Genomic DNA, 26,836 nt, shown 5'->3' with positions numbered 1-26,836 from the left:
GCCCCCCGGGGTATTTCTCAGGTGTTCTTGCTCTGCCCTGTGCCCACAGTTAAGCTGTTGGGCCCCAAGGAAATTCTTCCTTGCTGAAAAACAGTCCCACAATGTTCTCACCCTTTCCAGAGTAGTGTTATCCCTCTCGTCTCCCCACTTCCCCCAAACAAACAAACAAACAGCCCACCGCATAATAGAAAAAAATGTGGAATGTCACATAATGCAGCTGGTGAGTTGGAGGTAAAATTGAGGAGAAGAGGGAAGTCCTTCTGGCTCCCATCAGATCCCTTCTGGTAAGCGATGGTCTGTTCCAAAGGGTGGTTCTGCGGGGGACTCTGGCAACTTATTCAGCCTCTCTTTCTGTGCCTCAGTCTCCTCATCTGTCAAGTGGGGATGATATAAATACTGACCCATAAAGTTATTGTGAGGATTAAGTGTGTGAGGCATTTGAAGAGCCCTGATACGTACTAAGAGGCTGATGTACTTTAGCTGTTATTACTATCATCATTATCAGTGTTATAATTTCAAATTCTTGAATTTATAGTAAATTGGTATGATATATAGTTATTAGTTATTACTATTACTAATATATAGTGTTAGAATTATTAGTATTGTAATTTCAAATTCTTGAATTGCTTAAGGGAGAGTCCCACATGGAGCAAGCAAGTACATTCAAATGGAGAAGGCATTATGAAGGATTGTCTTTTGCAGCGAACGCAGTCAGATAAGGTTTTAAAAAGTATTTTGAGCTATGATATCTTCATTGACATATGTATCTTGCTTCTGTATCTCAAGGCAATGTTTAGTGTATGCCATCCATTTAGATAGATAAATTCTAAGCGCTTTTGGAAAAAATGCCCTTTCTTTACTTGTATATCTAAGACTCCGGAAACGATGGAAATGAGAGTGAGCAAATGCATAGCTGGAGAGAGACAAGTGCCTCTCTAACTGACTAATTCAACACAAAGTAATGAATTCAACAAACATTTCATAAGAAACTCTGTGCCATATGCCATGCGAGGAAGTGGGGACACCACAGGGAGGAGACATGGTGCATGCCGTCACGTAGCTCACAGTCCTGTGTGCTTGTGGAAGCGGGTGTTGTCCAACTCCAAGTCACAGACCACCGCGATGAAGACATGCACAGACCCTGCTTTCTTCAGAATTGGTTTAAAGCCCCCAGATAAACCATAATGTGTGAGGGTACTATGAGGAGGTTGGACTTGTTTCTCCTCTCAAGGGTCTTACTTTTTTAGGAAGGCTGGTTGGTCAAACAACTTATATATTCTTTTGCAGGAAATATGCTTTTTTATCTGGCACAGAAAAGTAAGAAGAGTATTTCTCACAAAGAACTGGGAGCAGAAATGCCCAAAATTTCATTGGTATTTCCCTTTATTTCCCTTTTGTGAGTTTTCTGAAGAAAGCTTAGAAGGGTGTGTTTGATTTTTTTAAAAGCTTCACTAAATTCATAGATGCTTTCAAATGGCTTAAAAGTGGTTTTTAGATCATGATAATAATGTGTAGTATAATTTTACTTTTACCATTGCCTAAAAATCTAATTTTTGTAAACGAGTAACTTTTGGCTGAACATTTCCAAGGTTCTTTTTAAGTTTAAAGAGTTTTAAGACCTACATCAGAATCTAAGAGATCTTCATTTATATTTGAACTTTAATTCACAATGAACTCCCACACTTGACAGTACTGCACCTCTTTCCTGTAGCCTTTCTGAGATAACCAGCTGCTAACTCACAAGAATGTGACCTAAGTGAGTCTGGTGTCTAATGTAGTATTACTGCAATGTTTCTTTAAAAATGTGTTTTTATTTGTATGAAATCTACTCTCTCATCTATTTGTTTTATAAGATATGATTTGTTTTTAAATATATGGTGATCTCAATGGACCGCACTTTGGAATCCATGCCCTTGCGCAGTCCTCTTCTTCGTTGATGGCGGTGTAGCTCATGACTTGCTTTAACCAACAGAATGTGGTGAGAGTGATACTGAGCTGTCCCATGACTAGCCTTTAAGAGGACTGCTTCCTCCTCTTGCAGTGTTTATTTTTGGGAGCCATGGGCTGATATAAAAGCAAATCCATACCCTGTTGAAGAGATGGCTCTGAGACTGTGTGGAGAGAGGGAGAGGCCCAGCGAGCTTGGTATTGCAGATGAGCCTCCGGATGACTCCAATCCTAGCTGTCATCTGACTTCAGCTGCACGTAAGATCTCAAAAGAGATCAGCAGAAGAATCACCCAGTTGAATCCAGCAGTCCGTAGAAGAGACAGTAAGATGCCCTAAGTTTTGGAGTACTTAGTTATGTAACATAGTTAATAATATATGACAAACCTGTTAACTGTAAGACTCCAAATGAAAGGAAAATGAATTGGTCTCCTCAGAATAATTCATGCAACTACCTTGAAGAATGTTTGCAGGAAAGTAAGTTGTCAGTACACGGAAAGTAAAACACTTAGTATCTAGTTAATGAGTAGCATTCTTATTCTTGATCAAAGAACTCATCAAAAAGTGGGAGTCTCTCTGTCCTGGTCCTCACCAGTGCTCGTGGCTTCTTCTCATCTTCCCCCAACTCCTCTGAGTCAGAGCTAGCACTGTCCCAAAGAAGCTGTCCCCGGGCTTCTTGTTCATGGAGCCATGATTCCATTTTGCCAATTTTCCGAGAACAATAGTCATTCCTTGCATGATGTTCCCAAAACACTTCATTTGAATTTCCTACAAAAATTAAAAAGCTTATTTAATCACAATTTTTCCCTAACAATGATTTATTTGTTTGCCTAGATTTTCACAATCACTGAATAATCTGCTTGTTATTTTTGAAATCTGTGGATTTGCTCTCTCCATCTATATGATTTCTCAACTGGTGTCTTCATAAGCATTAAAAATATTTTTCTTGTTATTTAAAAAAATTTTTAATCTTCTCAAAGTCACACAAATAATACAATACACACCTATATATACCCCAACCCACTGACAACATTTTGTCAGGATATTGCCTTATTAATATATATGAAATAATGTATATATAACACACACACACATATATATATATATATATATATACATATGCTTTTCAGCTGAACCATGAGAATTAGTTGAAGAGTCACATCCCCCCCCAAATATATCACCACAAATCCAGGAACAAGGACAATTTTCCCACATAATCACAATACAATTTTTACACTTAGGAAATTTAACATTGATGTAATACTACTGCTTTCTGATATATGGTCCATATTCAAATATCTATGGTTGTTCCAGTAATACTCTTTATAACTGCTTTTTATTTGCCCATTTGTGTTTTTAGATCCAGGGTCCAATACAGGATCATGCACTGCATTTTATTTTCTTGTCTCTTAGTAGCATTGATTCAAGAACACTGCTATCCCTCTCTTCTCTCCTTCCTTGCTTCCTTCCCCCCCACCCCCCGCACTCTCCCCCACTCTCCCAGGCACTCTCATCTCTGCCCATCTCTCTGTGTGTCCTCTTGTTCCTGCTCTCTCTCCTAGTCCACTTCCTTCTCACCTTCCTCTGCCTTATCTTCCTCATTCTTTCTATGCTAACATTTCAAAGAACCCAGGTCAGTTGTCTTACATATTGGCCCTAAATTTGGGCTTATCTGATTGTTTCCTTGTGATTAAATTAAAGCTAAACATTTTTGGCAAGAATATTGTACAAGTGATGTTGCCTAGTACTATTTATTGACTGTCTACTATGTGCTAGGCAGATGATGTATGCATTTTCTGTCTTTCACATCAAGTCTGACTTCATATCAGAATTACCTATGGAGCCCTTAGATACACAGATACCTGGGTGGCACCCCAGACCTATAGACTAGGGAGCTCAAGGGGTCAGGCATTTTATTTTCCATTGTATTTTTTTTTTGGAGAGATTTGATTGATTTTTTGGTGTAGAATTTTCTGTATGGATGGATGTCTTTACTTTAGCTTTTCACTTAAGCAGTGCTCCAGTGCCCTTTTAAAATGCACTTCAGAACAGGTTCTGAACATGGGTGTGTGTTGGAAGCCACAGGACAGCCTGAGGCTACTGAGCAATGTGGCCTGGTTGCAGTGTGGGTCTGGGTGCAAGAGTGGCAGCAGATGCAGCTAGGAAGGCAGGCTGCAGCTAGATCCTGAAGGCTTAGAGGATCACAGCAAGGTTTAGACTTGGTCCTCAGGCTGGTGGAGGTTCTCGAAAGGATGTTTTTTTAGCAAAAGAGTGATATGGTTGGATTTGTATTGTGTTAAGTTTCTCTGCAGTGCTTTAGGACTTTATTGAGCATAAGAACCACCTTGGGATCTTGATAAAATGCAGATCTTCACTCAGTAGATCTGCCGTGGTCCTGAAGTTTCATCCCAGGTGATGTAGATGCTTCTGGTCTGTGACAATTCTTTGATTACCAAATAAAGCAGTGGTTCTTAAACTTTACTGGTATAAGAATTACCTGGCCATTAAACCCAGATTGCTGGGTCCCACCTCTTCAGTTTCTGATTCAGCCACTGCGGCTGAGACCCTAACAAGTTCCCAGGAGATGCTGGTGATGTCTGGGGACCGCCCTGAAGGTGGAAGGAGATAGAAGGAGGGTAAGACTGGAGGGAGGGGTACAGCCCTGGTGTGACATGATGACCTAAGGGTGGTATTGGGAATGGGAGGGAGAGGGGAGATTTCAGCACTAGGTGACAGCAGCAGGACTTTGAGACTGACTAGGTGCAATAGTGGGAACATAAGGGCTGGAAAGGCCCTGGGTCCCTGGCCTGAGTGACACAGAGCATGGAGGTCTCACTTGCTGAGACAGTGGATGCAGCAGAAGCCTGGATGGGTAGCGATGCTGGATTGTTTTGGGCATTCTGAATGAGCAGAAGAGGGGAAAGGGTGGGGAGGGGGAGAGAGTGTCTGCATATGCCACCAGACTGACTGATACCAATTTGCCATTGAGTACATCCCTATGTGCTTCATTCTCTTTTACCACAAGATGAGGCTCTTTTGCCTTTCTCCTCCTAGGGATGGAGCAAAGATTGCAATAATGCATGTAAAGCACAGTAACCCTCTTAAAGGAGACATCCTACTATAGTTAAGTTTCTGTCTTTTCCTCCTGGCCATCTAAAATGATGTGACAATATGATCATTACATTCTAGGCTGCAGGACCCCAAGGCTATTTGCTATCCACTCCTTACTGCCGTTCCCACCAGGAGTTTATCTGATGAAGTTTTAAAAACACTTGAACTATTTTATTTTGCTAAAAAAATTATATGACTCACCCAGACTTCTCATCAAGGTATCACCAGATAGCAAGGTTAGGTCACCATCATTTCTTGGGATGCTCTGAAGGATTTTCTTGGCTTTATGGTCCCTCAGTGTTTGCTTACTAATTTTTGCCTCCTTGTGAAGACTTTTCTTCAACTCCACTTGGGCCTGAAAATGACCAGCTATAAATGATTATTGCTCTCTTCACCGAGCTGCTTTCACCAGCGTAGGAAAACAAATTGGTCACTTTGCAAATTATGTCTGTGTCTGTCCCATCTATGGTCTTCTAGGCAGAACATGGGTTGTTTTTTCTTATTAGAAAGTACAGAAACTTTCTTTGTGCACAGGTTTCTTAGGAGAAAGGAGAGTGTACCCGAAAAGTCTCAGGAAGGTATGGCTTGATTAAGATGAGAACCCTTATAAAAACATGTCTCTGTAGGCCAATTAATATGTTTGGAATTGCAGAAGACAGTAACTTTAGGCTTATTTCCTAGAGTGAAGAATTTGGAATATGACAGAGACAGGAGACATTACTTTAAAGGTATTTGTTACAACAGATCTTTTTTATAAGATAACTCTAGTGCATGAATTATGGAGAAATGCCTAGGTATCAAACTTAAGAACAACTCCCCCTCTACCTTTTACTAAACTGAGAAAAATTATCTAACCTGGTTTTCTCATAGCCAGAATGTCATAGGGGCAATTTATTTAAAACACAAAAGGAGATACTTGAGACACAGATAGATCTTGAGAGAACTGAAGCCAGAGAAAAGACTCCGAAGGGTTGGTAGCACAAGAGAGCTTGCTGATTCTTCCCAGCTCCAGTGGTTGGAGATTTGGCTCCAATGACTATATTTAAAATGCTAGGTAAAGACTGAAGATAAATACATAACCATATTCATGTGCCAGGGCAGTGATTTTGTAGAGTAAACTTGGTAAATATGACATTCTTCTCCCCTCTTTTCAGATTTACCTCTTGTCTTTTATGGTTCATTTCCAGCATTTGCATCTTATGTAAGTATTGTCTTTTCCCAGAAGTATACATTGGAGTTTGCATCTTCTGTTCCAGTTCCTGCTATGAAAGATGGCACAATCATTAGTATGGGGATAATTTGTTACTGACTCTGCAATCCACAGCTTGAACCTTTGTGATACAGAGTGAAATATTAATCAGTCAATCATCAATCATAATTCATTGAGATCTCTTGGGGTGTTGAAGGTGGATCACTGCAGTTTCCCTTGTCCTTTGCTCTGCTATCAGTGAATGAAGTGGTGCTTTGCTGTGTATGTAATGTAGAGTTTCACGAACCTTGAGTGAAAATATCTTCCCACATCTCATTGGGACAAGATATCACTTCCCCTGTCAACAGCTGCTTATTACTATCTCCCCAGAAATGTGTTCTGGTTTGATGACACCTGACCCTCTCTCTGCCTCTTCGGCCATTGGCTAATTGTCTGGCTATGAAATTAGAGGAAAGACACCGAATGGTTAAGTGGAACTTATTTCTGAAGTGTGTACCAGTATAAGCCCTTGTATATTTTAGGTTAGGAAGGATCTGGGTTGCAACTTGGCGATTTTGGTGATCTCCCTGTCGTGCATCATGAATTCTGATGGAACAGTGCAGATAGTTTTGAGGGCAACCAGGGATGGGTATGCCCTCATTCCTCATTTTCTGTGGCCAAGAAAGGGAAGGGATATGGAAGCCAAATGTGCTCAGCGATATCTTCCATGCTGGCCTGGATCAGTGACTATGTGGGCTGACAGGAGCGCATCCCTGCAGGTGGCCTGCAGGATCTAAAGTTACCTGGGCCTCTTTTACCAAATCAGCCAGGTGCATAGCAGCGTCTAGCTGGCTCCAGTCAGGAGTGGAAAGTGTTGAAAATCTACTACCTCACAGTTTTCAGTTCTACCTGAGAGGAGTTTTCTCGGCAGAGTTTGTAAAAGGAAAAAGATCAGACGACCCTTTCCAGGATGACTTTTTGGTGATTTTGTGATAAATAAGCTCACAGATATGATTTCCCCTGAAAACTGGCCACCTGAGGGGAGGAATGAAAGAGAAGAGTGATGCTGGGTTTCTCAATTGAACACTTCTAGAATTTCCAATGCCCAAGGACTACTCCTCCCTCTCATCTGCAGCTCCCTGTTTTCTCCCGGAGGCAGAGATGGGCCCATCGTTCATCCGAGAGGCCAGAGTAATTGCCAGCTGGAGACAGGCCCGGAAGAGAACGGACAGCTTTGAGGAGACCTAACTGAATAGTTTAATCGCCTGATTTGCCTTTGAAGTCTTCTGTGAAAAGGATAGCCAGTCCCCCGCGACCCAACCCCTCCGGTTGTTGCCAGAGCTCACCTTTGCTTTGTGAGCTGTCCTGGCTGCTTGCTGGCTCAGGAGCCTTTCAGAAGTAATTACTTGCGGCAGGTCAGTGGGTTCAAGCTTCTAGAAGTCCAACATTTAGAGCATTCAGCATTCCTCATACCAAGAGATGATGAAACATAAAAGCCAGATATTAAACTGTCTTAACACCTTGCAAAAGCAGCACTTACTCCTGACAGCACACAGGGAGGGCGATTTCAACAGGATTATAGTAGGATCTGTGCAAAAGGCTTTCAACCTCTCTGGATTCCTTTTTGTTCTATTGCACTGTTGCCAGTGACTTATTGATCTGAATATTGGTCAGAGAGTTAAAAGACTAAGAATCCTTTTCTGCCTGCATTGAGGGAACACGTCTAGAGTTATCAAACAATGTGGATCTTAGAATATTAGAGATGAAAGAGGCATCAGGAAGTTATTTTATTCATCCCTTAACCATCCACCTGAACTACTCCAGTCCTTAGGGAAGCGACCCATATTTAAGAGCTCCAGGGAAGCCTCCTCAGCCTCCTCAGCCTCCTCAGTACTGGTCACTGGTGCTTATGACACACATTTAAAGTGAAAGTGCAATGTGCTAACAGATCTTAGACATGGTTTTTTCCAGCAGGGGCTTGGCTTTATGGGGGAGGTCATGGTGGAGTTTCAAAGGATCACTGAGACTGCGCCCTACTTGCCTCAGATGACTTAGCGCTCTGGAAGCTGGAGCCCTGGGAAGTGACAGTAGGCCTGAGAGACAGAGGCTGGCTCCTTCACACTGGCATGCAGTCAGGAATCTGGAGGGTCATGGAGTTTATTTGATCACTTGATGAATATGTATTGAACAAATGCTACATGCCAGGCAGGGGGGTGCAAGGGTCAACAAAAATGTGCATGATCCCTCTGGAGCTTGTAATCTATGGGGGAACAATTGCACTTTTGCTTGTGTGACTATTTTATTAATAATTACAAACTGTGATTAGCACTTTGAAGGAAAAGTCTGTAGGGCAGGACTATGATAATATATACCTGGAGGACTCTACCTTGGAAATGGGGTGTGGTATGAGCTGAATTGTGCCTCCCCATTTATATGTTGAACTCATCCCCCAGTATCTCAGATGTGACCTTATTTGGAAATAGGGTCCCTGTAGGTGTAATTAGTTAAGATGAGGTCATATTGGAGGAGGGTGGACCCTTAATTCAGTATGTCTAGTGTTCCCATAAAAAGGGGAAATTTTGTGACATACACACACAGGGAGAGCACCACATGAAGGTGAAGGCAGAGGTCGGGGTGAAGCCTCTACAAGCTGAGGAACGACGGAGAGTGCCAGCAATCACCTCAGGCTAAGAGAAGCACAGAACACATTTTTCCTTTCAGTCCTCAGAAGGAATCAACACTGCCAACAACTTGATCTTGCACCTCTAGCTTCCAGGACTGTGAGATAATACATTTCTATTGTTTTAAGCCCCTCCAGTTCATTTTACTTTGTTAACAGCAGCCTAGAAAACTGATGCATGGGGGAGAGGAGTAAGGAGGCAGTCCAAGGAAGTTTCCTGAGAAAGTAATTTTTCAGCAGAAGTTGGAAGTTTGGCGAATCTTAGAGGGCTAAGTTGTTCCAGGTGGAAGGAACAATATGAACAATAGCTCTGAGGTGGGAGAGAGCGTGATCTGTTGAAGGAATAGCAAGAAGTCATTTGACTGCAGTTCAGAGTGAGAGGGAGAGCAGCGCCCGTGAGGCAGCAGAGGTGGGCAGGAGCCGGCTCTGGCAGGGCCTAATGGGGCATTCTTCTTGAGAGCAATAGGCAGTCACTGACATATGTCAAGCAAAGTAGTGACATGATTACATCTGCTTTAAAGAAAAGATCACTCTAGCTGCATTGTAGAAACTATGGAGAAGAGCTATTATGGATGGGAGGAGAGTGGTTAGAGGACAAAGATGATGGCCTGGAAGCTCATGGAAGGAAACCCATGCACTTCAATATTTAAAACTGACCAGACAAGATTTGTTATGGTTGGTGAGAGAGTGAAGTGCCCAAGTGACATTGATATCCAAGGGATGGAAAGGGTGACCATTCACTGAGACGGGGAATCCTCAAGGAGGAACAGGTTTGGATGGGATATGGCAGGAAGATGCAAGTTCAGTTTGCAGCAGGTTGAGTTGAGATGCCTTTGAGATACACCATAGATGGTGAGTAGATAATTAGGTTAAGGGCATTAGAGGTCTGTGCTGGGGATGCATGTTTGGGAATCATCCCTGGGTAGAAAATAACTGAAACCATAGTCATGGGTGAGAGGTAAAGCATGAGAAGGGCAGACCCAATGACTGAAAGTTTGAGGAGCTCCAAACTGAGGTTGGTGCCTGGGGATGAGCTGGCCAAAGAGACCAGAAGTGATGGCTCAAGGTGCAGGAGGAAAACCAGGAGATGCCATGCTACAACAAACTGTGAGCACCACTCCTACCTTAGGCCCACAATAAAGACAGATACTAATGTATTTTAAAATTATGTTCATTTTAGTCTGATTTGCTGCATTTTTAAGGGACCAGGGTAAAAAGAGATGGCAAGATCATGGAAAATGGACGTGGAGCACTCCTGAGGAGCATGACCATGCCTCCTGCTACTCCCATACAACTGCCTGGTGCCTGGGCCTGTTCTCTAGGGAGAACAGCCAGCATTCCTTTCTCCTGGAGCAGCCACAGCTCACCTGGCAAGGAAGGAAAAAGGGCAAAAGTTATGCGGGCAGGGAGGAGAGACAGGGGGAAGACCTCATCGTAGCGTTAGCTATGCACCAGGCAGTGGGTATTTGTGGTAGGAAGTGGCTCACAGCTGTCCGTTCTCACCTCTGGGGAGGAAGTGGGATTTGTAGCATAAAACTTAGCAAGGATGTAATGAGAGGTGATGGATTACTAGTAAGCGAGGCATTTGTCTGGATCTCTTCTCTGCAGGACATAAAGATGCGGGGAAATGGGACTTGCTGGCGCAGGAGGCAGCTCAAATCAGAAGCTTGAGGGGAATGAAAGAGGATAAGGAGGCTGAGGGAGAAGGGATATCCAGGCGCCTGTGGGTGGAAGAATCAGCAGTGGCTGGGGGAGGTTTTGGGGAGTGAGGAGAGAACAACGAAGTGTTTATGCCATCGCCTGGACCTGGTCAGGATTTGGTTCTTTGCAGCCACTGTGTCCATCATGCCCAAGGTCACAATATGTCATCTCATTCAATCCTCACATGAATCCTGTGGATAATTATGATGACTCCCCATTTTAAAGAGGTGAATAATTTGTCCAAGTTTGCACAGCTAGAAAATGGCAACTCCACTCTTTCCCTCACCATTTGTTCCTAAACCTGATTTATCATTAGAACTCTTGGAATTAAAAAAAAAAATTCCTAGGCTATTCATTCACTAGAGCAGATTTAGGTTCCCAGCAAAACCTAGCAGAAACTATAAAGAGTTCCCATATACTCCATATCCCCACACATGCACAGCCTTCCCCACTGTCAATGGTACCAGAATGGTACATTTGTTAAAATTGACAAACCTAGATTCAGATGTTATTATCACCGAAAGTCCAGAGTTTACATTACAGTTCACTCGTGGTGATGTACATTCTATGGGTTTGAACAAATATATAATGACATATCCACCAATGTAATAACAGAATAGTTTTGTTGCCCTAAAAATCCTTTGCGTTTTGTCCATTCATCCTTCCTTTTCTCCCCCTGACACCTGGCAACCACTGACCCTTCCACTGTCTCCACTGCTTTGCCTTTCCTAGAAGGTCAATGTACTTGGATTCACATAGTACCTGGCTTTTTCAGACTGGCTTCTTTCAGTTAATAATACACATTTAAGTTTCTTCCATGTCTCTTTATGACTTAATATTTCTTTTAAATTTTTATTTTGGTATCACTGGTATTAATCTACAATTACATGAAAAGCATTATGGTTACTAGACTTCCCCCATTATCAAGTCCCCCATTACTCCATTACAGTCACTGTCCATCAGCATAGTAAGATCTATAGAATTACTACTTGTCTTCTCTGTGTTGTACTGCCTTCCCCGTGCTCCCCCCCACTGCACATTGTGTGTGCTAATCGTAATGCCCCTTTTTCCCCCTTATCCCTCCTTTCCCACCCATCCTCCCCAGTCCCTATACCAGGTAACTGTTAGCCCATTCTTGGTCTCTGTGGGTCTACTGCTGTTTTGTTCCTTCAGTTTTTCTTTGTTCTTGTACTCCACAGATGAGTGAAATCATTTGATACTTGTTTTTCTCCACCTGGCTTATTTCACTGAGCATAATACCCTCTAGCTCCATCCATGTTGTTGCAAATGGTAAGATTTGTATTTTTCTTATGGCTAAATAATATTCCATTGTGTATATGTACCACATCTTCTTTATCCATTCATCTACTGATGGACACTTAGTTGCTTCCATTTCTTGGCTATTGTAAATAGTTCTGTGATAAACATAGGGGTGCATATATCTTTTTCAAACTGGGCTTCTGCATTCTTAGGGTAAATTCCTAGGAGTGGAATTCCTGGGTCAAATGGTATTTCTATTTTTAGTTTTTTGAGAAACCTCCATACTGCTTTCCACATTGGTTGAATTAATTTACATTTGCACCAGCAGTGTAAGAGGGTTCCCCTTTCTCCACATCCTCGCCAATATTTGTTGTTGTTTGTATTTAGGATGGTGGCCATCCTAACTGGTGTGAGGTGATATCTCATTGTGGTTTTAATTTGCATTTCTCTGATGATTAGCGATGTGGAGCATCTTTTCATGTGCCTGTTGTCCATCTGAATTTCTTCTTTGGAGAAGTGTCTGTTCAGCTCCTCTGCCCATTTTTTAATTGGATTATTTGCTTTTTGTTTGTTGAGGTGCATGAGCTCTTTATATATTTTGGATGTCAACCCTTTATCGGATATGTCATTTATGAATATATTCTCCCATACTGTAGGGTACCTTTTTGTTCTACTGATGGTGTCCTTTGCTGTACAGAAGCTTTTCAGTTTGATATAGTCCCACTTGTTCATTTTTGCTTTTGTTTCTCTTGCCCAGGGAGATATGTTCATGAAGAAGTTGTTCATATTTATGTCCAAGAGATTTTTGCCTATGTTTTTTTCTAAGAATTTTATGGTTTTATGATTTACATTTAGGTCTTTGATCCATTTTGAATTTACTTTTGTGTATGGGGTTAGACCATGATCCAGTTTCATTCTCTTACATGTAGCTGTCCAGTTTTGCCAACAGCAGCTGTTGAAGAGGCTGTCATTTCCCCATTGTCTATCCATGGCTCCTTTATCATATATTAACTGATGATATATGTTTGGGTTAATATCTGGACTTTCTATTCTCTTGCACTGGTCTATGGATCTATTCTTGTGCCAGTACCAAATTGTCTTGATTACTGTGGCTTTGTAGTAGAGCTTGAAGTTGGGAAGTGAGATCCCCCGGCTTTATTCTTCCTTCTCAGAATTGCTTTGACTATTCAGGGTCTTTTGTGGTTCCATATGAACTTTACAACTATTTGTTTCAGTTTGTTGAAGAATGCTGTTGGTATTTTGATAGGGATTGCATTGAATCTGTAGATTGCTTTGGGTGGGATGGCCATTTTGGCAATATTAATTCTTCCTAGCCAAGAGCATGGGATGAGTTTTCATTTATTAGTGTCCTCTTTAATCTCTCTTAGGAGTCTTGTAGTTTTCAGGGTATAGGTCTTTCACTTCCTTGGTTAGGTTTATTCCTAGGTATTTTATTCTTTTTGATGCAATTGTGAATGCCATTGTTTTCCTGATTTCTCTTTCTGCTATTTCATTGTTAGTGTATAGGAATGCAACACATTTCTGTGTGTTAATTTTGTATCCTGCAACTTTGCTGAATTCAGATATAATTCCAGTAGTTCGGGAGTGAATTCTTTAGGGTTTTTTATGTATAATATCATGTCATCTGCAAATAGTGACAGTTTGACTTCTTCCTTACCAATCTGGATGCCTTTTATTTCTCTGTTTTGTCTGATTGCCATGGCAAGACCTCCAGTACTATATTGGATAAAAGTGGAGAGAGTGGGCATCCCTGTCTTGTTCTCAATCTTAGATGAAAAGCTTTCAGCTTCTCGCTGTTAAGTATGATGTTGGCTGTGGGTTTGTCATATATGGCCTTTATTGTATTGAGGTACTTGCCTTCTATACCCATTTTGTTGAGAGTTTTTATCATGAATGGATGTTGAATTTGTCAAATGCTTTTTCACCATCCATGGAGATGATCATGTGGTTTTTGTCCTTCTTTTTGTTGATGTGGTGGATTATGTTGATGGATTTTCAAATGTTGTACCATCCTTGCATCCCTGAGATGAATCCTACTTGATGAAGGTGTTCGATCCTCTTGATGTATTTTTGAATTAGGTTTGCTAATATTTTGTTGAGTATTTTTGCATCTACGTTCATCAGGGATATTGGTCTGTAATTTTCTTTTTTTGTGGAGTCTTTGCCTGGTTTTGGTATGAGAGTGATGCTGACTTCATAGAATGAGTTTGGAAGTATTCCCTCCTCTTCTAGTTTTTGAAAACTTAAAGCAGAATGGGTATTATGTCTTCTCTGTATGTCTGATAAAATTCAGTGGTGAACCCATCTCATCTTGGGGTTTTGTTCTTGGGTAGTTTTTTGATTATCGATTCAATTTCATTGCTGGTAATTGGTCTGTTTAGATTTTCTGTTTCTTCTTTGGTCAGCCTTGGAAGATTGTATTTTTCTGGAAAGTTGTCCATTTCTTCTAGGTTATCCAGTTTGTTAGCATATAGATTTTCATAGTATTCTTAATAATTCTTTGTATTTCTGTGGTGGCCATCATGATTTTTCCCTTCTCATTTCTGATTCTGTTGATGTGTGTAGATTCTCTTTTTCTCTTAATAAGTCTCACTAGGGGCTTATCTATTTTGTTTATTTTCTCAAAGAAACAGCTCTTGATTTCATTGATTTTTTTCTATTGTTTTATTCTTCTCAATGTTATTTATTTCTTCTCTGATCTTTATTATGTCCCTTCTTCTGCTGACTTTGGGTTTCATTTGTTCTTCTTTCTCCAGTTTAATAGTTGTGACTTTAGACTATTTGTTTTGGATTGTTCTTCCTGGCCTAGTATGTGGTCTATTCTGGAGAATGTTCCATGTGCTCTTGAGAAGAATGTGTATCCTGTTGCTTTTGGATGTAGAGTTCTGTAGATGTCTGTTAGGTCCATCTGTTCTAGTGTGTTGTTCAGTGCCTCTGTGTCCTTACTTATTTTCTGTCTGGTTGATCTGTCCTTTGGAGTGAGTGGTGTATTGAAGTCTCCTAAAACGAATGCATTGCATTCTATTTCCTCCTTTAATTCTGTTAGTATTTGTTTCACATATGTCGGTGCCCTTGTGTTGGGTGCATATATATTTATAGTGGTTATATCCTCTTGTTGGACTGAGCCCTTTATCATTATGTAATGTCCTTCTTTATCTCTTGTTACTTTCTTTGTTTTGAAGTCTATTTTGTCTGATACAAGTACTGTAACACCTGCTTTTTTCTCCCTATTGTTTGCATGAAATATCTTTTTCCATCCCTTCACTTTTAGTCTGTGTATGTCTTTGGTTTGAGGTGCATCTCTTGTAAGCAGCATATAGATGTTTCTTCATTTTTTATCCATTCTATTACTCTGTGTTTTTTGATTCATGCATTCAGTCCATTTACGTTTAGGGTGATTATCTATAGATGTGTACTTACTGCCATTGCAGGCTTTGGATTCATGGTTACCAAAAGTTCATGGGTACCTGCTTTACTATCTAACTGTCTAACTTTAACTCACTTACTATGCTATTATAAACACAGTCTGGTGATTCTTTATTTCTCTCCCTTCTTAATTTCTTCCTCCACCCTTTATATGTTACGTGTTTTTTTCTGTACTCTTTTATGTTTCCTTTGACTACTTTTGGGGATATCTGATTATATTTTTTGCCTTTAGTTAGTATATGGTTGGTCTGCTTTCTTTGCTGTGATTTTATTTTGTCTGGTGACATCTATTTCACCTTAGGAATACTTCCATCTAGAGCATTCCCTTTAAAATACCGTGTAGAGGTGGTTTGTGGGAAGCAAATTCCCTCAACTTTGCTTTTTTGGAAATTGTTTAATCCTGCCTTCAAATTTTAATGATAATCTTGCTGGATACAGTATTCTTGGTTCAAGGCCCTTCTGTTTCATTGCAATAAATATATCATGCCATTCTCTGCTTGCCTGTAAGGTTTCTGTTGAGAAATCTGATGATAGCCTAATGGGTTTTCCTTTGTAGGTGATCTTTTTTCTCTCTCTGGCTGCCTTTAATACCCTTTCCTTGTCTTTGATCTTTGCCATTTTAATTATTATATGTCTTGGTGTTGTCCTCCTTGGGTCCCTTGTGTAGGGAGCTCTGTGGGCCTCCATGGTCTGAGAGACTATTTCCTTCTCCAGCTTGGGGAGATTTTCAGCAATTATTTCTTCAAAGACACTTTCTATCCCTTTTTCTCTCTCTTCTTCTTCTGGTGCCACTATAATGTGAATATTGTTCCGTTTGGATTGGTCACACAGTTCTCTTAACATTCTTTCATTCCTACAGATCCTTTTACCTCTCTCTGCCTCAGCTTCTCTGCATTCCTTTTCTCTGATTTCTATTCCATTGACAGACTCTTACACCTCATCCCATCTGCTCTTATGTCCTTCTATCGATTGTTTCATTTCTGTTATCTCCTTCGAGACTTCATCCCTTAGCCCTTGCATATTTCTATGCAGGTCCATCAGCATGGTTATGACTTTTATTTTGAATTCTTTTTCAGGAAGATTGGTTATATTTATCTTTTCAGGCCCTCTCTCTGGTGTTGTTAGAGTGGATCAGGTTTTTGACTGGATCAGGTTCTTGTACCTTTTCATGGCAATAGAAGTGATCACTGGCAGGTGGAGCATGTGTCAGCTGGGAGAACAAAGTCCCTTCCTGCTTGCTGGTCACCTTGCCCTTATCCCCTCCCTGTGCCAGTTACCTGTATACAGGGAGTAGTCTCTGGCTTAATCCCCTGAGCTGCTGTTGGGGAGGCTGCCCTTGGGATAGCCTAGGGCACTGTCCCCAGTTGCAGGTGTGCTGGGTGTCTTCTCCTGCGAGAACGGCATCCCTTCTTGCCTTCCGGACTTTGCGCCTGCTTCCTATGCCTGTGCTGGGCATGTGCATGCTGGCAGCAGCCTCTGCATCTGTCCCGGTTAGCTGCACACTGGGAGAACACTCTGTGTGGTTGCTGTGGGCAGGGCTGTTTCCTGACTGTTCTACAGCAGTGGTGGGTCAACCGGTTTACTTGCAGCACCAGTGGCGGGGAATAAATGGCAAGCTGCTTATCGCTGTGAGGGCCTTGGGTGCCTGAAGTTCCTTAAGATTCCCAGCCTGCTGGGCTGAGTGTGCTGGGATGATTTTGTCCACCTGTTAAACCCTTGTCCCTTTAAGACTTTTAAAGTGCCCACTTTTCTTTTGTCCCAGGTGTATAATTGCTAGATTGTAGGGTAAGAGTATGGTTAGTTTTGTGAGAAACTGCCAAACTGACTTCCAAAGAGGCTGTGCCATTTTGAATTCCTATCAGCAGTGAATGAGAGTTCCTGTTGTTCCACATTCTCTCCAGTACTTGGTGTTGTCAGTGTTCTGGATTTTAGCCATTCTAAAGGTTTATGATTATATCTCGTTTTTATTTGCAAATTTTTTGATGATGTATGATGTTGAACATATTTTCATATGTTTATTTACCATCTGTAGATCTTCCCTTCTCTTCACATTGTCTCTCACAGAGCAGAAGTTTTAAATTTTAATTGTCTAGACTTTCAATTTTTTTTTTTTTTTAATATCTATTTTTCAAAACTCTCCAGAGGATTTTGATGATTTCCTAGGTTGGTGTGCACTCGTTCCCAGACTGCCTCAAGTTAATAGAGGAACTAAATCAAAGTAGACCCCAGAGGATTTGTTTATGGAGCATTATTAAAAAACTGAGTCTGAAGAAGTCAGTTGTTTAATATTTTCAGTTACTTAATCTAGCCATAAGTTCTTTGGGGCCAAGTTTTTCTTTGAAAATATGAATATATGTTTTTCTATTTTCAGCCTCATTTTACTAAAATTCATAGTTCTGATAAGGGTTCTGTAGTTAAGTGTCTTTAAGAACTCTTTCCGACCAATTGTTTTCTTCTTGGCCTTTGAAAAGAACCTGAGTACCACACTATTCCTCCACAAAGGGCACTAGATGGCAGCAACTAACATTGCAAATAGGAATCCTGCATTAAATCATTTACATTTGGCCTGAGAAGCACTGCAGAAAGAAAGTGTTGGAGGATTGGCTTCTCTAAGCAAACCAGTAAAATAAAATTGCTTTGGCATTCTGGGTTTATATCTATGTTCCCTTTCCCCACCTGAGAAGCAAGATGCCTCACTTCATTATCTTCAGACAGAATATAATGGAAAGAATTATTGAAGAATTGGTGTGGTAGAATGACATCTTATGTTATAAAAAAATATATCAGTTTTCTAGGGTTTCTGGCTTATTTGGCTTCTCAAACAAAACAAATGTAATAATCAGTTGAAGTGTCCGGAGATGCAGGAACAGAGATTCAGTCAAGCCTAAGTCACTCAGCTTGGTGACACTAACCTGAGATGGTTGCTTCTTTTACTAGCAGGAAGTGATAGGTAGGCAGGAGACACTGAAAGAAACCGTAAAATCTGTTTCGTACTATGAATGAAGAATGTGTCTGGAAAGAAAGTAAAGGTGTCCGGGGCGGCCTTGGAGCAAGAAATGATAAGACCAAGGAGGAATTTGTGGTCAGTACATTGCAATGAGTTCATCTTTCAATAATGTTCTTTGCTCCAAACATTTGGCAATGAAAAATAAGACATAAAAGAAAAAAGATGTAGGCAGGCTTTGATATAATATCTTCATGGACCAGAAAACAGAAAAAATGAACATACTTGGGGGAAGCTGGTCATTGGAAATAGAGTTCCTTTTGGCTATGAGATATTTCTGTAGGTTAAAGGGGACCAAAAGTGCTCCGTATAAGATGGGAAACTAGAGCCAGGATCAAAGCTTGAATCAGGATTGAGTTGTTCTCCACCTTTCTACCTGGTATAAAAGAGCTGCATCAAAATGTAAGCTGAGAGATTTATTCTGTAAGCATTATCAAAAAGTTGAATATGAAGAAGCTAAGACTTTATAACAAAAAATTTTAAACTCTAGATAAATGGATTATTTTCTGGAAGGATTTAATTAGCAAAATTGAATCAGGAAGAAGTAAGATACCTAAATCAACTAAGAAATTGAGCTAGTAGGAAAATTTCTGAATTCCTTCAATTTCCAGTGTCCAAAGGTGGTTTCATAGGCCTACTTTACCAAATTTTCAAGGAACAGATAACAACTGTGTTTTATCAAATGTTTTACAATACAGGGAAAAGAAAAAGGTAATCAGCTCATTTTATAAAACTAGTATAACCTTGAGAGCAAAACTTCAAAAGGACAGTGTGGGAAAATTATAGAACAATTTCACTTATGAAAAATAGGCACAAAAGCGTAAGCATATAAAATTCAGCAATGTGTTTATATATGTATCTCATGACCAAGGAGGATTTATGCCAAGAATACAAGCATGGCTCAACGTAATATCATAAAATCTATTAGTGTGGTACATTATATCAATGAGTTAAAAAGAAAAATCATAAGAATATTATAATAGATGGAGGAAAAAATTCAATAAAATTTAACACCCAGACCTAAGAAAAATTCTTTAGCACACTAGAAATAACAGGAATGCCAATAAATTAATAAATGGCATTGTACCAGATATTTCCATTTGTTTCTCCAGGCCCACCTGCACATTTCTCTATCCTGTTGTCTGCCTGTAAAGATGAGCCAGTTTCTCCTGCTTTCTGGCTTTGCATTGGGTTCAGCCACTGAGGAGCCCTACCAGGAGATCTGAGAGAGGAAAAGGAATGAGGTCAGGGTATTTCTTCTTCTGGCTTCCTCCCTGCAAGGTCATTTTGAGTTGCCATAGTAGATATTAAGTCTTAGCTTAAAGGTACATAATTAAGGCAGTGTGCAATTCCTATGGAGGTACACAAATAAGGCAGTGCAACAGAAAAGAGAGCCCAGAAAGAGACTCAGGAAGTTCTGGAAATTGGATATATGACAGAAGTAACATTTCAAACCAATGGTAACAGAATGGATTATTCCATGAAAAGTGCTAGGACAACAAATTATTCAAAGGGAAAAAAAGTAAAATTAGATTCCAGCTTTATACCTGCACATAAATGAATTTCACATGGATTAAGACCTAAATGTGAAAAGGTAAATATTAGAAATTTTAGAAAGAAAGAATGAGAATATCTTTATGGTCTTGGGAAAATAAAAATTTCTAAGATAAAATACAAGAAATACAAAATATAAAGATTAAGATTGAGAAATTTGACATTAGAAGTAGAAATCTGTGTACACACACACACACACACACACACACACACACACACACACACACACAGGAAAGGCAAACAGACCATAGATGGAGAGAAGATATTTGTAACATGTATAACTAACAAAGGACTAGATCCAAGATACAGAAAGAATTCTCACAAATCACTGAGAAAAAGATAGAAAATGGCCAAAGAATTAGAAAGGGCAAGGAAAGGGAAGGAATTTGTGACTAATTATATAATATCAAAAACAATGAAACCATCCAAGTCAGAACTATCCTCCTTCTCTCTCACCAGCAGTCTTTACGCTCATCTGTCTCCCCTCTCCATTCATTCAGTTACCATGTATTCAACACATAGTTATTGATCACCTATTATGTGTCATGTACTCTTCTAGATACTTGGATACATTAGTGAAGGTAACAAACATCCCTGCCTCTGTGAAAATTATATTCTAGCACTGGTGGTGGTCAACAGGAAGCAGTGAAGAAAACACACAAAGAACATAACAGGTGAGTCAATTGCTTGGTGTGTTAGGTGGACATAAGTGATCTGGGGGAAAGAAAAGATAGTGAAGAGTCAGGGGAATCAGGAGTGCCAGGGTAAGGGCTGCAATTTCAAAAGGTTGTCATAACTAATCTTATAGGGAAGGTGAGAGTTAAGCAAAACTTTGGAGATGAGGGAGTCATCCAAAGAGATCACTCAAGGACATAAAATATGGGACTGAGGGTGGGGACCATCTCCACTTTAGGTTGGACCTAAGAAGGCTGAATGAGATGGTGAGTCAGACCAGAGGGACAGTGATAACCAACTTAGCAAAACAGGACAGGCATATTTGATTCAGAGTTCCTGAGCAGAAGCTCTCAGATCTTAGCAGCTCCAAATTGGAGATCTTAGCAGCTCCAAATTGGAGAACCTTAGTTCATGACCTGCTCTTCACTTTGAGGAGTAGATGTTCAGGAAGTGGAGAGAGCCAAATATGCAACTCAAATTATTTAGGATGCAATTAGATTTGGTTTAATAATTAAAAATACTTTCAGAATTTTCTTTGGCAGAGATTAGGCTATTAATTAACATGTCATGGGAACCCGGCATTTATTATTCTCTCCCAAACCCATTTGTGGTGGAAAATGTGCTGAGCCTCATTTGTGAAGATAATTATAGTTGAAGTCTTTGGGAGTGTCTGCCAAGTTCCCAGTGATTTCCCTCTTCTCTGGGAGCAGCTTGCAGAATCTATAGGGGTGGGGGAGGATTGCTCCTCCGCTCACATTTTCTGCATAAGCATATATCCTCTGATCACAGCTCATTGAAACATAATTGGAATCATGAGCAAAGCTGAGCCAGTCAGATCTGTTTTTCCCCAGGAATTTAAAATTGGAGCCAGAAGGGCCAGAGCAGTCTGTCCATTTGACTGGAACTGTAAGATGCAGATTCAGGGCAGCCGTATTTCACTACATGGCCTTGAGGAGCAGAGAACATCAGTCTGCAGAGAGAAGAGTAAAGCAAATGCATGGAGAGGAGCTTAGAGGAGTCACATGGGGAGTTATGCCTTTCCCGTTGCAAGGCACAGCTCTTCCCTGATGTCCAGGTGCCTCCTAGCTCTTGGGTTCTACAAAACAGTCCTATATCCTGTAATTCATCACATTGGCTGCTTTGGCTAGTCCATTGGATTTCCAATACAGTGATGCTACAGATCTGCAATAGCAGGGAGTGCCCTCTGATTTTTTTCCCACCAGGAAAATAGGTCTTACTATCATTCATTCATCTTTTCATTCACTCACCATTCATTCACTCACAAACTTTTGTGGGGTACATATGTGACTGAACATATAACACTAATAAGACATAGTCCTTGCACTCAAATAATTCATTAGTCTTGATTCCTTAGGATGTGGGGGTGCAGTCTTTGATTCAGAAATACCAAAGTTCTGTTTTTGAGCTTGATTGACTTGAGAGAATCAAAGCCTAACTTTAGCTGATTTAGGGTTGATAGATAGCACAAGTACTTTGTAAAATATAGACTGCTACACATTTTTCATTGGTTATAGTAATATTTTCTATTTGAGTTATTTGGCTTAGAGGCACCTCATGAATAGATATTAAACACTCCTTTAAAGGCTGCTTTTGATTTGAGAATAAAACAAGGTTTTAAGTTGTTGAGTTTAGCTAGAGATTTCAAAAATTTTAAATTAAGTATCAGTTTGATATAATTATACTTTATTTTTCTTTAGCTAAGCAATATTTTGAGGCTTCTAATATTTTGGGAGAAGATGATGCTCTTTTTCTGACCAAAGGATATAATCACTTCAAACAATGATTGTGAGCTTCTGGAGAAGACAGATAAATAAAAACCAACTGAAACAGAAATAATCTGCAACAAATGAGCTCAAACACCTCTGGGATTGGTCCAGAGGTCTGGGTGAATTGTGGAGCAGATGGTATTTAGCTCCAATTCCATTTGTCAAATGTCAATGATAGATCCTGCTCACAGAGAGCCCCAAACCCTCCTCTTAGCTTATGCTCATTTTCAAGGATCCACTCAGATCTCTTTCACCCTCTAGGATGAGAGTTGAAATTTATAATTCTCTAGAGGGGATTAATTCAATATTGATTAAGGTGAATGTATTTAAAGCTCTTGCTTTGCTGCTTTGGAATCCAATGTTCTCAATTTCAACAATCAGTTAACATTTAAAATGGTAAAATGTTAGGGATACAGGGTTACAGACAGCAACTGTGCTGATGTTTAAGAGCACACAACCTTTGGCTGGTTGATAAGTGGCCTCATCCGTAGGCAAGTTAGTTAACTCTCTAAACCACATGTGTAAAACAACTCTTCCTTCCTCATGAAGGGGTATCAGGATTAAATGAATGACACAGATCAAGTTACCTAGAGTATATCTGACTTGTAGTTAGGTTATAATTAAATAGTGGCCATTGGTGTTATTGTTATTATTGTTTAATGCAAGTGGTTTCCTCATAGACATCCAACTAATCAAAGCAAGATTCAGGTCCTCTGAGTCCCATCATGACCATGTCTTTTGTGCTATACATCCTTCTTTTTTGGTGGTGGTCCTACAAGTAAAATCACTATGAAAGGAAATCCTAAAGAAATATGGTCTTTGCAATCAACAGCATTCGCATTCTCCTTATCTTGTTCATTTTCAATACCCCTCATTTATGATCAGAGTTAAAAAGGGATGTTACCATTAAATTCCTTATGAAGCCTTTTAAATTCATCTTACTTGAAGTCTTCGTGGTGGATGCCTTTTAATAATACTTGTTTCTCCCTGTTCCAGTGGGATGTCAAAATCTGGCACTTGAAGGATTCGGGGAGAAATAAGAACAAATCATTAAAAATAATTTACTATTAAATTAGGCTGATCATTAATCATTAGACTTGTTAACATAATCTGGTGACTTTTCAGTTGTGTATGTCCAACTTATAGGTTGAATGTGGAGATGAGACACATAAATCAGGGGCTATACCTGAATGCAAGTGATACAATATTAGCCTACTAATACTAAATCCTACCAGGATATAATTTCTGCTTTCCTCATTTCCTCACCAGATTGGTATTTAAAGGAAGATCTAAAAAAAAATCACAATGAATTGACTATAAATGTTATTCAAACATAGAACTTGACCTGGAAAATAGATTTAATGATTTGTTTTATTTTCATGAAATCTCTCCAAAATAAATATTGGAAATCAGAGAAAAATATAGGTTTAAGAAATGAAAATAAATTATTTTTAGATGAAATAAATGGCAGATAGATAGGTTACATAAAAGGAAGAAGTGATAAATTGAAGTTTGAGTCTGTAATAGAAGTATATGCCGTGTTTGACATTGTATATTCCCAGTTAAATAGTCCCCCCAACTAGGGAAAGAAACTCCCACAGTTGCTACTATACTACAACCTATGTATCAGTATTTTTTTCTGGTGGAGCAAGCCAGGGCTACAAAGTTAACCCTTGTTAGAATACATTATTGATTTCATTTATTAGCTTGATTATCCTGACACCTTAGGACTATACCATGACCAATGCTGCATGAATAAAGTTCTGTCCTTTCCTCCTAACTATCTGGAAGCATTCTGATTTCTAGATTGTTGTGTAGACTATCCCACAGCCCCACTTTTCATTCTAAGTGGAAAAAAATCCTGGGGTATTCATGTGTATCTATTCTTACCACATTTGAATAACCATCTTAAAACTTTTTTATGTCCTTATTTTCTTTCAAGAGATGCCAGTATATTGAGCAAGAATAGAAACAAGGGTAATGGAAACAAAAAAATATTGGGTTTAAAAATGAAAATATTTCTGGCAAAATATTTTCAGCACCCTTACTACTCATTATTTTCATACTATGATGAGCGGTCTTAGAATTTATCTAAGTAATAATGATATCACCATATTATTTAATTTGATTCTCTCAAAATGGTATAGGCTGTGTCCATCAGTTATTCTTAGTACTGATTTGTAGATGAAGGAAATTGATGCAGTAACTTGCTCCCAAGTCATACAATTTAGTATTTGGTGGAGCTGGGGTTAGATTACAGATCTCTTGAAAATAGTGATCAGAACACTTACCATCCCCTTGTTATTTATTCTTAATGGGATCTTGTTATTTCAAAAACAAGAACATTTTCAGGTGGGACTGTAATATATTAGAATCAGGTTTTACCATTTACTTACCAAAATCTTAAAACTCTGGATAGAATGTTTGGGTAAAAAAGGAATTCTTCCATGAAACTAGAGGAAAATTCCCATTCATGTGCTTAGAAAGTTGGAGAACATAAAAGTAGGCTATGTGGAACCAAGCGGTTCTACAGAAAGTAGCCATGAAAATCAGTTTAGGTAAGATACACCACACAGTGAAAGAGAATATAAGGCTTTCTGGCCAACTGAACCAAAAATGGGAACTTACTTGCATTATTGATCCAGAATGTGAAGAAAAGAGAAAATTACATCCATGTATATGTATGTATACATTATATATTTATATTTCTCTTCCCAAGTTAGAATAGCTCTTTAATTATCACTGTGGTTGTCATTAAAACATTTAACATGTCTTATAAAATATCCCAGGGTAATTTATAGCCCCTGTAAGTTCAGAGCTCCCCATCATAATGGGAAAAATTTCTCTTAGTTTTGCAGATGTCAGAACTTGATTCATATTCTGCATAAAAAATGTGGTGTTGGGGAGGGTGACTCATCCGTTCGGCAATAAATCCATTCTGCTTGGGGTGGTTCCAAATACACATTAGTGTGATACAGTCCTAAAGTGGTGCTTTCAAAACAACAAAGCCTGATGCATTAAACGGTACTGGAGAGAATGATTTAAATTTAGAATTTAGTCAAAACATATGATTGTCATAGTTTATCACATCTTTATACAATTTTATCTGGCAACGCTAGGTATAAACATTGAAAGCACTATAAGCTGAAACAAAAATGATCTTTTCCTTCTCATGCGGAATGGTGTAAAGCCATTTGCACACAGTTTACACACTCATTCTTATGTATGCAGACTACTTACAGCTGACAAATATTCAACTTCACATTGAAAGGTGTTCCCTTACATTTCAGTAATTTAGAAACTTTCTGAGATTATGGAGATAGAAAGTCAGGTGAATCTGTCAGTAGCCCTTCTTGACCCAAGTACAACAATCTCAGGCTGAGTTACACATTTACCTGAAGAATATCTTCCATACCAGGTGTCTCGTAGCGGCGGCAGCTGCCCTTTTGAAGCTTTATTCCAGTCCTGCAGTCTTGCAAAGGATTCTGAACTCTTTTCTTCCAGAGTATTATGGAATGCAAACTCCACAGGGCTGGCTGAGGGAGTCTTTTCCTCCTTGTTTTGCAAGGGTGCTACTTTGGTCACCCTAGGGTAAGCCTTAGAGTGGCTCAGGCCCATTTCACATTAAAGACATTCAAAGGAAACCTATGAGGAAAGTGGTTTTGGGGCCTTTCATGTAACTGGTTTTAACTAAGCTTTTTCAGAAATTTACTGTGATTCTCCAACGCAGTCATTTGCCTCGTGACATCTTTCTAGTTCTGTTTCGCCACACACTAACCCCTCTGGCCACTTCCTGGGAGGCTGGTTTCCATGGAGACTTGCCTTCAACTCCTGCTTTGCCATTTCAGACCTAAAAGAATTCAGTTAAACATTGACTTGGTTATGCTGCTTTCTGAAAGACTCAGTGGTAGGAATGGAAACCTCTATTGATCATTAAACAAATCTCTAACACCAGGAAGGCTGTTAACAGAGATGGGGAGCAGAGGTCTGGAGAAGTCTTAAACTTGATGCTTTCATTATGTATACCTATGAACACCATCTGTAACAGCTACCAACTGAAAATAGCCAAATCACTTCTGGAAATGAAGGGATGCATGCTAATCATCATTTGTTAATCTTAATTTGTTAATTTTAATTGAAGAATTTATTTTCCAAATAGGAAAGAAAACGGCAGAATGGCTAAAATAATTTTATTTTTCTGCCAATAACTTGACTTGCCTTTGACAGGGATGAACACATTACAGGAAGGCAGGAATTTTTTCCTGGGCATAAGGGGACAATCTTCTTGAATCAGTGGTTCAAATAAACCTTGAGTTTTCAAAGATAGTTGATTTAAATGTTAAAAAAAGAAACAAAAAGACTGGAAGGAAATGTGATGAAATGTTAAGTACTGATTTTTGAATGGTGGGACTACAGGTGATTTTATTTCATTTTCTATACTTAGAAACAAAACTCTCAAGTTTTAATTATTCATGACTGCAG

The 26,836-nt window shown here is 39.5% G+C and overlaps 1 protein-coding gene across 3 annotated transcripts; it reads right to left on the bottom strand.

The window, feature by feature from the left end:
- Positions 1-1,639: 1,639 nt before the first annotated feature.
- CCDC198 (coiled-coil domain containing 198) lies at positions 1,640-26,198 on the bottom strand. 3 transcript variants are annotated; one of them, XM_017662536.3, is made up of 6 exons: positions 25,750-26,198; positions 23,297-23,370; positions 7,593-7,679; positions 6,218-6,319; positions 5,259-5,412; positions 1,640-2,714 (listed from the first exon to the last, which is right to left on the bottom strand). In XM_017662536.3, the coding sequence occupies exons 1-6, from the start codon at positions 25,970-25,972 to the stop codon at positions 2,482-2,484; spliced, it is 873 nt and encodes a 290-aa protein (XP_017518025.2). In that variant the 5' UTR covers positions 25,973-26,198; the 3' UTR covers positions 1,640-2,481. The 3 variants fall into 3 exon arrangements, with proteins under 3 accessions (XP_017518025.2, XP_017518026.2, XP_017518028.2); XM_017662537.3 differs by having other exon boundaries at positions 6,218-6,316; XM_017662539.3 differs by having other exon boundaries at positions 6,218-6,316; positions 23,259-23,370; positions 25,750-25,822.
- Positions 26,199-26,836: the final 638 nt, after the last annotated feature.

Source organism: Manis javanica, chromosome 8 (genome assembly GCF_040802235.1).
Source record: "Manis javanica isolate MJ-LG chromosome 8, MJ_LKY, whole genome shotgun sequence".
Lineage (NCBI taxonomy): Eukaryota > Metazoa > Chordata > Mammalia > Pholidota > Manidae > Manis > Manis javanica.
This window is presented reverse-complemented; position numbering and strand designations above follow the sequence as displayed.